Raw genomic sequence first — 13,657 nt, forward strand, 5'->3', positions numbered from 1 at the left:
TGTGTGTGTGTGTGTGTGTGTGTGTGTGTGTGTGTGTGTGTACACACATTTTCTTGATCCATTCATCTACTAGGGGCATCGGGGTTGGTTCCATACCTTAGTGGGAGATCTTCACTAGTCATACAATGGATGAGGGTATCATACCTAAATTATACTTGGAACTCAAAAAATTAAATCCCCTAACTACAAATCCTCAAAGAAACAGCTGCCCAATAATTATATAAGTGGGATAAAGACTTAAAGAGAAACTTCTCTGAAGAGGAAAGAAGGATGGCCAGTAGACACATGAAGAAATGCTCAACCTCCCTAACCATAAAAGTAATGCAAATCAAAACAACATTGAAATTCCACCTCACCCAAGTTAGAATGGCTATAATCAAGAACTCTAATAACAACAGATGCTGGAGGGGATGTGGACAGAAGGGAACCCTGCTGTATTGTTGATGGAAGTGTAAACTTGTTCAACCACTTTGGAAAGTAGTATGGAGGTTCCTCAAAAGACTCCACATAGAGCTCCCCTATAACCCAGCAATCCCACTTTTGGGCATTTACCCAAATGATCACAAAGAAGAACAGCTACCAGCACAACTATGTTCATTGGAGCACTAGCTTTGAGCAAAAAAGCTCAGGGACAGTGCTCAGGCCCTGAGTTCAAGCCACAGGTCCAACACACACACACACACACACACACACACACACACACACACACACACACACACACACACACACACACACACACACACACACACACACACACACACACACACACACACACACACACGAGAAAATTCTGATTCAAAGTAAGATTTTTCTCATTCTAATGTAATTATCTCAGGTATTTAGTTGTAGTGACAGAAAACTGATGAATATAAGGGAAACAAATGGGCTATCAACAGCAAATTTCCTCTCTTCTCCCAAGGATAGAACCTCAGGAAAGAATAGGGCAGAATCCAGATTTTAAAAGTTCACTAATCCAATCCTTCTTCATCAAAGAAAAGAATTTTAGCAATTATTATTATCTGGTATATTACTTGAAACTTCTTCAACACACTGACTTCAGTCAGGAATAGAAAAGAAACACAGTCCTTGGCTGGTCCCCTACCATTTAGAAATGGTTATTTACAGGGGAATGTAGCAGACATTCAGAATTATAGTGATGGGGATATATTTAATTCAGGGGAAACAAACTACAACTCTGTGAACCAAGGCAGGGTAAGGGGTTATAAGAATGTGGTTAGGCCAGTGCTTACCATAGAACAATATCTGAGCTTCTGTGTAGACAAGTATTTGGTGAGATCCATTCCTGCCTTGACACAATAAAGATATGAACAAGATGGTGTAGATAGTGGACCAGAGCTGTATGTCAGTCCTCAGCAATTACCCAATTCTCATTTGGTCATTGGATGTCTTGGCTCTACACAAAAATCAAACTTCAAAAATTCTTGGAAAGAGAATTGGGTACTCAAAGTTAACAAGAAAAAAAGAGCCAATTGGATTTTAGTGATGGCTCATGATATTTGAAACACTTGGACCTTAGAAAATTCACGTTACTTTTTTTTCTTTCATGTACAAGAGAACTGTGATGATGATGATGATGATGATGATGATGATGATGATGATGATGATGATGATGATGGTGATGATGATGATTTTGCCTTATCTATATGACATTTAAGAAGTCATCCACTGTCTAGTGTCCTGGTTTATTATATGTTCATTCCATGTGGCCCCAAATTGCTACACCAGAATGTCCTTGACATTGACTATTTGAGTGCCAGGGAAGAGGTGCTTAGAAATCAGATATGGGTTTTGAATACTGGCAGATTACTTAACCTTTCTCAGCCCCAGATTCCTTGTCTTTAAATGGAATTAGCAATAATCTACATCATGTGATAGTTATAAAGATTAAATGCAGTGTCCTTTAAAGTACTTAGTACAGTACAGTGGCTGGGAGAAAATGAAGCAGTCAATAAAGAAAAGCCAAAAAAAATTTTAAAACCTTTTCTTGGAGGGAAATATTTATTACAGTACTTTATATGTAGCTTGCAAGCAATAAGCTTTTGTTGTGCATATAGAATGAATGAATGAATGCATTTTTCACCTTTAAGGTTTTTAACTACATGCCTCTCCCCCCAATGCACACAAATAGAGTCTAATCCTACTGGTTGATTTTTATGCAGAAGTTTGGTAAACAACTCAATTTTAGTAGATTACTAATGGAGCCTATTGAGATATAATTAGAAATTTTTCTTAGACTTATGCTAATAGGTTCAATATAGAGCTTTGCTAATGAAGTCTAATAAATTCTCTATTGTATTTAGAAACAACTGTGGCTTTGTTTTACTCTATATTTTAGAAACTCCCAGTGTTACAGTGCTTGCTAAGAAAGGCAAACAATAGTAAGTTATGTTTTAGGAGTGTTACTAAACAAAGTATCTATGTGCATATTTGGTGGTGTACTGTTCTTCTAAAGTTAACACAAGACAATAAACAGGAACCAGGAGGTAAATAGAACAGGTGTGTGTGAGTGTGAATCTGTGTGTGTGTGTGTGTGTGTGTGTGTGTGTCTATCGAGAATGGTGGTGGACAGTTGTTTGAAAAACTTGTTGAGAAATGCTTTAACCATCAAGGATGAAATTCTTCATCCAGGGCTTCTTAAGATTCAGCCCAAAGAAAAATGTGTATTGTATTACGTGGCTTGAATTGTTCAATAGTACAAAATGAATTATTCCCTCTACTGTCAAAAAAATGTTTTAAATTAGGAAGGGAAGGAAATATGGTGGTAGCTTTTGAAGAGCTAAGAATTGAAGAGCTAAGAATTTTGAAGAGCTAAGAATTGTGGTGAATTTCTTCTTGAAATCAGCTTGACTAAAATAGTGTGGAAACACTAGTGTTGTTGTTATTTTAAGTAAGTCTCATGAGTACCCTAGGCCCAGAACTAAAGGAGTAAAGTTCTGCACCAGAACTGGATATGTTAAGGTAGAGAACATTGGGAGCTAGCAACAATCCACAACATGTAGTTTAACATGATTTATGGGAAAATGTTCAAGTATATACATCTGAACCTCACTGCCAGCACTCTAATTCAGTCAGTCTATTCACGTCTACATAATTCAGTTTCATAAATGAAACCAGATGTATATCTGTGACCTTCCAATTTCAATCTTCTCACACCTGCCGAAAATCTAAAATGAGAGAACTAGCAGGACGCTGCAAAGTGGAGAACTGAGAAAACTACCTGTTGTCAAGTTCCTGTTGATCAGTTGAAAAGAGAGCCATCCGAGGCAGTGCTGAAGATCCAGGACAGTGGACAAGTTTTACCCCCTGTGCCAAGCCTGACCAACTGACGTAGATTGCCTGGAACATTTTAAGTGAAGAATTTGTTGGGAGATGTGCTTCTGGGTCCTGTGATAGATGAATGATAGCTGCCAGATGTTCGTCTTAAGGAGTGGTGTCATGTATGTTGTGTGTTTGTTGACCTTCTCAGGAGTAGATGAATGATACTGTGTTGGGAAATTGAAGAGACTAACTTAGCCTTCTGAACTTCTTTTCAACTATATTCATTTCTCTTAATTTCTAAATTACCTTTAATGTCAGTCTTCTCACTTCCTCAAATTCCCCTTTCATATTCAACATGCCTGGTATTGAATGTTTATCATCCTTTATGCCAATGTTTTGTGTTTCTTTGGGGGAATCAGTACTAGGATTTGAACTCAGGACCTCATGCTTGTTAGTTAGGCAGGTGCTGTTCCACTGAACCATACCTCCAAACCAGTTTTTAGTACTATTTTGAGATTAGATCTCACTTTAATGCCTAGGTGCCTAGACCTAGCTTCTCCTGTGTTTTACTTCCTCCTGTAGCAAATATGGCAACACACCTACTAGCAACATACCTACTAGCTTCTTCTATTGAAGTTATGACTCTCAAATTTCTCCGTCCACCTGCCTTGAACCACAGTTCTCCCCGTCTTAGCCTCCCGCAAACCGGTGATGGCAGGCACTTACCTGCAAACTCAGTTATTGGTTAGGAAATGTTCTTTTGAGCTTTCCTACCCAGGCTAGTCTCAAACCACAATCTTCCTGAACTCAGCCTTCCAAATAGCTAGAATTCTAGGCAAGAACAGCCACACTTGGCTCACTTTGTGTTTCTTAATTCTCAAATTCAGCAGTGTCACTTTCTAAGGCCTGTGCTCTGTATCTACCCTTTGTCCTGTGTTTTTTTAGGTTCAGTGAAGCCCCTTAGTTCAGTGAAAAATCCCTATGAGTCCTTGAGTTCAAGCCCCAGTACAGCACAATAAAGAAAGGAATGTGGAGAGGGAGGGAGGGGAAGTCCTCTCTCAGTGAAAAAAAAACACCTTAAAATGCCTACAACAAAATCTGTTTGCTTTCCACATAAAACTTGTGGTCTGCCCAACGGTGACTTCTTGAATAAGCAGATAATCAGAATGCTATAGGTGAATGATAGAAATGTGTGCCCAGGTCACGAGAGTACAAAGAGTGACTAACTTGCTCATTATGCTTTCTAAAAAGGCTTTCTAATTACTTTCCAGTCACTTGTCAGTACTCTGCAGCCCTTTCGGGTTTTTTAGAATGCGTTATTCATTCACTCTGGAGAGCCGGGTGACACTGAGCTTGTCTCCCTTGTCTGTTAAGTGGACACATGTTTGGTAAATTCCACTAGTGAGCCTTGGAATGTGTTTTGACAGTTTTGCCCATTCAGGTTTTCTGTTGCTCCATCTCCTAGCTATTTACATTCCTTATTGAATTGTAAGAAAAGGATGTCCTTCCTGCTGTTCTGGTCTTGTTTCATAAAATAGAATGGATTCATTCTCATTTTTGAATGAAGCTGTAATTAACATGGTTCCTTTTGTTTAACAACCTCGATTTACATAGTACCTGCTCATTCCAGAGTGTAATTATTGGTGGCACAGCTTCATTGAGTGATGTCTGAGCTCTGGGAATAGCATTTGTTAATTATCTGCAGCAAACCAGGTAACTGAGGGGAGGTTCTGCAACTTTGACTTTGATAAAAGTAGCACTGATGATTTTTTTAAATTGCTTAATGATAGATGTGATCATCTAAAGCAAAATAAAATACATACTCAGCTTTCTGCAAAGATAATGTTAAATCCTAATTGCATAATTTCTTGAAAACACACACACACACACACACACACACACACAGCCCTACACAGTCTTACTGTATGTGTCTGAGTGGGTGTAAGTTTCTATGAATGTGATTTTCTTCAATCATGTTGGCAACAAAGTGTGTGTCAGTCTTTTTTTAGTGTGTGGTAAATGCTAATGTTGTCAGAAGCCAAGCAGACCACTTTCTGAAGTAATCTAAGGTAGAGGATTAGGACAAACTGGAGACTGGTTACCTGTTTATACGTTTGAGTTTTATTGTTGAGTTTTTCTTGAAAATACCATACTGAAGTGGGGGATGGGAATGCACCTATCACTGCTTTGGTCCTTTTGACTCAACTAGAGCTCTACAGAGAAAAAGAGGCCATCAGCATTCAGTCATTGCAGACCTTGTATTTTAGATCCACAGACCATCCAGTCTAGCAATCGCATACTTGGAAGGACATTGAGCCTCAGAAAAGTGAAGTGTTTTCTGAAAAGTTAACCCAAGTAAATACTTGATTTGAGTGGATCTTAAACACAGGGAAACTAGAGATCATTCTAGAAATTGTTGTATTTTTGTAGCTTCCATGAAGTGGCCACCATTCACATGAGCTATTGAAAGTGCTACTGAGGAACTTAATGTTTTAATTTAATTAATTTAGTCTAATTAAACTATTTAACTATAAGTTAATAAGTGCCTAATGGGTACTTCTTTTTTTATTTTAATTTTATTGTCAAGGTGATATACATAGGGGTTACAGTTACATAAGTAAGGTAGTGAGTACATTTCTTGTCAAACTTGTTACCCCCTCCTTCATTTTTCTCTCACTTTTCCTCCCTTCCCCAATTCCCTCCCCAAGTTATACACATCATTTCCTAATGGATACTTCTTTTGGACAAAGAAGTTCAGAGATTACAATTCTATCCTCAATTTGTCATCAATTACCTTGAATATATATTACAATGTTTCACATATAATTTAGGGACTAGTCAACAATACAGTCATGCCTTGGCATCCAGTATCCTCAGGGGATTGCCTCCAGGACTCTCACCACCCACATAGACCAAGTCTGCAGATGTTCAGGTAGCTTGCATAAAATTGCATAGAACTCATGCAAAACCTTCAAAATTGAAGAAAAAAACTTAACAGTATCTGATCAGTGAGAGAATCTTTGGACAAATTCGGACTCAACTATTAACAGTGTCTTAGAAAGCAGGACCACAAGAATATGTGAAAACACATGATTTCTCTACTCATCAGCCCTCATCTGGTGCCTGTTTCTTGGCATATCTGGACATTGAAGGATAATAGAATTATCAAACAGAATAATTTGGTTAACCAGGAGCCAATGGCTCACCCCTGTAATCCTAGCTACTCAGGAGGCTGAGATTTAAGAATTGTGATTTGAAGCCAACCTGGGCAGAAAAGTCCTTGTGAGACTCTTATCTGCAATTGACCACTCAAAAACTGGAAATGGTGCTATGGCTCAAGTGATAGAGCACTGGCCTCGAGCACAAAGAGGCTCAGGGACAGCACCCAGGCTCTAAGTTCAAATCCCGTAACCTACAACAACAACAGCAGCAGCAGCAACAACAACAGCATGTAGTTTTGTGAAGGTCCTTGTAAGCCTGCTGCATGGTCATATAGTTTGTCTAATTTCCCTCATCTTTCAAAAGCCTGTCTGGCAGGCACGTACTCAGACCAAGCACTTGCTCGAGATATGAAAGTTGCCCCAAGTCTTTGCTGGCATGTACAGTCGGCTGTTTTTCTCTAGAATTCATTAGAGCTTTCCTATATCTCTATCTAATGAGTTTTTCCTTGTGGTCATTTATGTATTGTTGATACTCCGATTAGAAGATCCTCATGTGTTCAAGCATGGGAAGGTGGTGAAAGAATGCTTTTCCGTTGTCCCACATTCCAGGGTTGGGAGCTCAAAAGACTGATGATAACTGATTTCTTGTGGCATACCCCTCAAACTAGGGGTTACAATTACATGGGCAAGGTAATGAGTACATTTCTTATCAAGCATTGTTGCCTCGTCCTTTGTTTCCCCTTTCCATCCCTTCCCATCCTCCGCCCCCTCCTCAAACTAGTCTTATTTTGTGATGCCATCCTCATATTTTAGGAAGTATCTTCCTGGATTTATAGTTACCTATTTCCTTCTCAGTTCCCGTAGGGAAGAGGAACGTGTTGAAAGCCTGTTGTATAACCTTCAAAGACTAAAGAAAAGAGAAAATGATAGCCAGAGATTCTTTGCAAATGTGTTCTCTTTAAAAAGAGCTATTGCCCAAAGATATAGTTGATTCTGCATAAAGGTAAAAATAATTTATTTTATACATTTGTATGCTGTATTCCCAAGATAATTCTCATGACCTTTGTTGGGGGGAAAATGGAGTATAGGAAGAAATTCTTCCTTCCAGGAATTCATTTATCATGTCATCTTGACATGGAATATTTTAACATATAGAAATCAATTTTCATTTTCTTTTTTTATTGTTACTTAATCTCAAGAAAACCTTGATGGTCAACAAATGGAGTAGTCGTGAAATATATTTTTTAAATTATTTCAGTCAATGCCACACAGCTATTCCTATGAAAGTTTAAAGCACTGAAAATTGTAGATTCAGTATGTCACTTTGCTTTTGGCTCATGTCTATAAGCTTATGGGTTGTTTTTTAATTGGTGTTTTCAATGAGTACTTGTATCTAAAGTTAAATTAGTCAAGAAAAGTAAATACAGGAATGGGGGAAGTGAGGGATGGAAGGGATAGTAGGGGAAAAACAAAGGAGAGGTAACAATGTTCAACAAGAAATGTACTCATAGCCGGGCACCGGTGGCTCATGCCTGTAATCCTAGCTACTCAGGAGGCTGAGATCTGAGGATCATGGTTCAAAGCCAGCCCAGGCAGGAAAGTCCATGAGACTCTTATCTCCAGTAAACCACTAGAAAACCAGAAGTGGCGCTGTGGCTCAAGCAGTAGAGCGCTTTCCTTGAGCTGAAGAGCTCAGGTACAGTGCCCAAGCCCAGAGTTCAAGCCCCACGACCGACCAAAAAGAAAAAAGAAAAAGAAATGTACTCATTACCTTACTCATGTAATTGTAACCCCTCTGTATAGCATCTTTACAATAAAATAAAATTTAGAAAAAAAGAAAAGTGAACATGTTACTAACTTTTTAATGAAATTTTTCATAAATATTTAATACTATTCTTAACAGAGATAGTTGATGTTAAAAACAGTCTCCTTTAATTTATCACAGCACTCTGTTTGACATATGATAATTTTTCTTTCTTAGAAGAGTTTTTTTTCATTCTATAAAAGTAACTATTTCTAACTGGGAGAAATGTAATCTACCTGACATATGTAACTGTAACCCCTTTGTACATCATCTTTATAATAACAACTAAAAAATTAAATTAGTAAAAGAGTAATCATTTCTGATACCTGTCCTGTTATGTTCTTTATTAGAGCATCAAAATATAAAGCAGTAAGAAAGGAAAAAAATAAACAAGGGAAGAGGTAACATTCTTCCAAAAGAAATGTACTCATTACCTAACTTACATAACTGTAACCCCTCTGTACATCACCTTTATAATAACAATAAAAATCAAAAAATAAATAAAACAATACCTGGTATTTGGGCATTAGGAGCACCGTGTATTCAACATTGTCAGTATCTCTTCTCTTTACAAATGGGGTTAATATATGGGATGCTGAACCAATTCCACATCCATGGAAGTAGCATATGATATTGAAAAGGCCCAGTCTCTTTGCCCCTGGTCCATCGATTTCTTCAGCAGCAGCAGCAGCCTGTAAGTCCATTCTGAGTAGTCTTCCCCTGGTGAACCTGAGAAACTTGTATGTCTGTTACCTACTTTTCATAGTCTTTTTCCAGTGCCACACTTGATGGACCTTGGAAACATGAATAATCACAGTCCTTTCATTACTTCGTTTCTTTTCTTTTTTTTTTTTTTGGTCGGTTGTGGGCTTGAACTCTGGGCTTGGGCGCTGTCCCTGAGCTCTTCAGCTCAAGGCGAGCTCTCTACCGCTTGAGCCACAGTGCCACTACTTCATTTATTTTCTTTATTTTATTTTCTTATTTCTTCATTCTTTCCACAAATACTTGAGATACTATACTGGCCAAAGACACAATAATAATAACCTATTTTCTATTTATTTAAATTTACATGTTATAATACCCATCACTCTTAAGAGGAAGAAATTTATTTCATAAACAATATTTTGCTGAATAATGACAATATTGTGATCTCATACATATTAGTTTAAATAGATTTTAAGTTGCTATTTTACATTGATTAAAGAAATTCAATATAATAAAAAAGAGTATGACATGATTGAATATTGTAATTATTGGGGGAATAAAAGAAAACTGTTCAACACCACCTGTCTCCTTCATCTTTTTAATCTTCTATTTTAGTGATGCCTCTACTGGGAACCAGATATCCTACACAACTCTACCTTAAGGATAAGTTGTATGAAGTTAATATTTAAAAAGCTAACATGAATCTAAGAAGAGGTACTTTACTAAGAGGATATTATACTGGAAAAGAATTTCCAGACATTGTATAGTGCCAAAACTATTTGTGGTAGCATTACATGACATGTAAAAAAAAAATTAGCTAAGTTTTCTATCATGAAAGTAATATAAACTTGGCTAAACCACGTACCTTGGCTCAATCTTCATAGTAGTATGGAAGTCCTGTGAGTGCAAATGACAGATCTGGATCCTGGGCATATCGTTGGCACAGAGCAAAGACTCTGTGATTATTTGATGAATTCTCTGAATCTTACACCACCATACATTTGTGTGGTACCCAAAGCATCCACATTTTCACTTGGGTTAGCTCATTTGATATGGCATAGTTTGACAAAGGTAGGACTAAAATTGCAGTTCACATGGGCTCTGACAGAAGTATGACAGGAGCAGTGTCCAAGTTCTAACAGCCTATTGATTGTTTTTGATGAATCAGTCATTATTTCAATAAATGCTTATTGTTATGAACCGGTCTCTGCACTGAACACATTCCCTTGATTATTTTATTGAATTATCCAAATAGCACTATTATGTGGTACTATCCTTCTTATTCCCATTCTAGAGATTAAGAAATAGAGTCACAGAAAAGTGGCTGACTGATGTGAGGCCACAATCAGTCGGTGTTTGCACTGGGATTTCAGCTCAAGCTAAGTTATAGGAGTTCCCAGCTGAAGTTCTCAGTTGGCCTAATCGTTGTTCCACAGTATATCAGTATGAATACATGAGCCAAAGTAAACACCATGGTGATTTCTTAATGTCTTGATTAAATCATTTACTATTACACTCAGTGCTTGTTGTACATGTATATAAATATATAATCCAGAGATGGTTATTGTTATAAGTGAGGATATAGCCTGGTATAGTAACACACACCTATGAACCTGCTCTAGAGAGGTTAAAACAGGAGGATCATGAGTTTATAGCATGCTAGGTACATAGCAAGACCCTGTCACAAAACCAAAAGAAAAAAAAAGGGATAGATAAAGAGACAATACACGGGAGGGAAAAGGAGAAAGCATGAGAGAGATAGAAAATAAGGTAATCACATAAATTGCCATTCTTTTATAGTATAAGCCTTCTCCCAGATATTAGAGAATGGGTCCAAAAGAAATTAATTTACGGCAGTTGGATATTTGTAAAATCAGAACATACCTACTGTCTTATAAAAGGTCTATAGTCAGGGATAGGAAAGTGGCTCAGTGGTAGAGTGCTTGTCTTGCATGCCTGAGACCCTGGGTTCGATTCCTCAGCACCACATAAGCAAAAAGAAAAACGCTGGAAGTAGCGCTGTGCCTCAAGTGGTAGAACGCTAGCCTTGAGCTGAAGAGCTGAGGGACAGTGTCCAGGCCCAGAGTTCAGGCCCCACAACCAGACCGAAAAAAAAAAAAAAAAAAGGTCTATAGTCAGAGAGATTGCCCAGTGTCAATCAAATGAGACATTCAGGGCAGGGGAACTTTTATTTGGAGTCAGCAGTGTGGCTTTTAATGGATGCCAAAGCTGCCTGTACTAGTATAATTTCCAGGGTAAAACACTATGGTCAGTTGGAACTCTCCTCAACTCCTTAAGAATATACCTCACCTTGACTTGGCTCAAGAATCTCCAGAGTGGGACCCTAAAGATAGTTCCACTATCAATATCTACAGTGGATGAGAATATGAGGGTTTCCTGTACATGGTGAACACGATGAAATCAGAATTGTTCCAAGTGAACATTAACTCATGCCTTAATGAAGGAAGGAAAGTGGCACAAGATCGTCAACATTACTCTTCAGTTGTAAAAAGCAAAGGCTCCGTTCCATGCTGACAAAGCAATAAACCATTGTGTCTGGGCTTTCCTCCATCTTTGGTGAAGAATGGCCCTGGGCAAGTCACATTGCCACTCAGTCAGTACTGCCATGTGGGTTACATTCTGTAGATTGAATCATAAAGTATATTTTATCATAAGTAAGTTTATCTATTGCCATCTGTATTTTCATGGAGTAAAATGAGTCTGACCTTACTTCTGTGTTCATTGTCATTTTGGTACCTGTTGATCATTCTCACACATCCCAAGTCATTCCTAACGCTGATTTTTTTTCCATAGAGCAAATTGGCCAGGAGATGTTGGAAAACCTCAGTCATGACAGAGAAAAGATACAGCGAGCACGTGAAAGAGTAAGTTTTAAGTGACATCACCGTTCACGTACTTAGTACATGAGAAGACGTAAAAGCAAAGGTCACCGTAACATGCAGACATATGGCAACATAGATGGAAGTGTATATGCTTATACTGTCTAGGGTGCATGAGGGGCATACCACCTCTGAAGAAGGAAAGAAAGGGTATGAGATGAACCTCAAAAGGTCCCACATGTGTATTTTATTTAGCTCCATAGCTGAGAATAGCATGACTGGGGACAGTGCTGGAGCATGTAACTCTTTCAGAGTGAAGTCTAAAAAAAAACACTGCTGCCCCATTCCTCCTCCTTTCATTCCCATTTCAGTGTAAGGACTTTGCACATTCATATCTTTAATGGGGATCCCATCCTCCAGCCATTGGGCCATATAAGGCCCATTAAATCATTCTTCTCCTTGGTTGCCCATAGTTATCTGCTAATCTTGATAATTTTGTATGACCCAAGAGTGATATGGTAAGATGAATGTTAAATTTGGTCAGTTTATGAGACATTAACTTTTATATCCAGTTCAAATAACCATTTTTAAGTACCTGAGATTATCTCTTGCTCTCATTTCCTGGATCTAAGAATTTCCAAAGGTTATGTCAGAAATAAATATATTAAGCCAGGCACCAGTGGCTCATGCCTGAGGATCTCAGTTTCTAGCCATACCAGGCAGAATACTCTATGAGACTCTTATCTCCAGTTGACGACCAAAAAAGCCAGAAATGGAGCTGTGGCTTAAGTGGTAGAGCACTAGCCTTAAGCAAAAATTCTCAGGTACAGTACCCAGGCCCTGAGTTTAAACTCCAGGACCAGTACAAAAAGAAGAAAGAAGAAAAAGAAATATATTTATGTTTGTGTATATAAGCATTTTTTTATTGTTTGGCTTTATTTTTTTTTTGGCTTTTTTTTTCTTTTTTTTTTTTTTTGCACACTGTTCCTGAGCTTTTTTTGCTCAAGTCTAGTGCTCTACTACTTTGAGCCACAGCACACTGTGATTTTTTTTTGGTGGTTAACTGGAGATAAGAGTCTCACAGACTTTACTCCCAGGCTGGCTTTGAACCACGATCCTTAGATCTCAGCCTCCTTGAGTAGCTAGGATTACAGGCATGAACCACCTTATTGTTCAGCTTTTTTATTAAATCATGAAATAAAATCTTTGTTTGCATGCACTTTAAAACTAATCTAATCATACAAAGTCTTATTTAAATACTGCTTGTTTCCTCCCAGCTTCGGGAAACAGATGCCAACTTGGGGAAGAGCTCCAGGATTCTGACTGGGATGTTGAGAAGGTAAGAGCAAGGTAGGGACAATCTTCTCCCGCTTTCTCTCTCCTGAAGAGTTTTTCATCCAATTGCAGTGGGGAATTTTACAGGCTTGAGAGCTTCTGCTCTTTGTCCCTGTGTCAAGACCCTTTTGAACTAACAGAGCACTGATTTTAACTCTTTTTTTGGACAGACAAATTCAGATTAGAGAAAAGGCTTGAGCTAGGGGGATTACCTAAAGCTATGGAAAAAATTAGGGTTAGACAAGAAGCATTTTTTCATAGCCTGAGGAAGGCCCGTGGCAGGAGCAGCCTGACTGACTTTCTGTTTTGATGGAAGGAGTGCGGGCCTGCCGTCATCCAAAGCACACTCAGTTTCAGCTTGCTCTCCTCTCTCTTACCTTGTTTTCACGACTGTAAGGAATACTGTCTGGGGAACTTTTCTTTTAATGTAAGTACTGAAAAATGATTTATAAATTGTCAAGATTGTTGGAATCATCTGAATGCATATATGGTTCATGTTGTCTATATATGAGTGAACTTTGATTGATGACAAT

General features: G+C 38.2%; 1 protein-coding gene across 4 annotated transcripts in view; it reads left to right on the plus strand.

Moving 5' to 3' along the window:
* The window catches only part of Vti1a (vesicle transport through interaction with t-SNAREs 1A), a 329,910-nt gene that overhangs the window by 183,064 nt on the left and 133,189 nt on the right, over positions 1-13,657 (plus strand). For 2 of the 4 annotated variants that reach the window (XM_069987996.1, XM_069987997.1), the window contains 2 exons: positions 11,764-11,834; positions 13,067-13,128. In XM_069987996.1, the coding sequence (XP_069844097.1) occupies positions 11,764-11,834; positions 13,067-13,128 (133 nt within the window). Of the gene's footprint in view, positions 1-11,763; positions 11,835-13,066; positions 13,140-13,657 lie in introns of all 4 variants that reach the window. The other 2 variants (XM_069987998.1, XM_069987999.1) reach the window with 1 other exon arrangement.

This window comes from Dipodomys merriami, unplaced genomic scaffold (assembly GCF_024711535.1).
Source record: "Dipodomys merriami isolate MVZ:Mamm:240054 unplaced genomic scaffold, mDipMer1.0.p SCAF_35, whole genome shotgun sequence".
NCBI classification, from domain to species: domain Eukaryota; kingdom Metazoa; phylum Chordata; class Mammalia; order Rodentia; family Heteromyidae; genus Dipodomys; species Dipodomys merriami.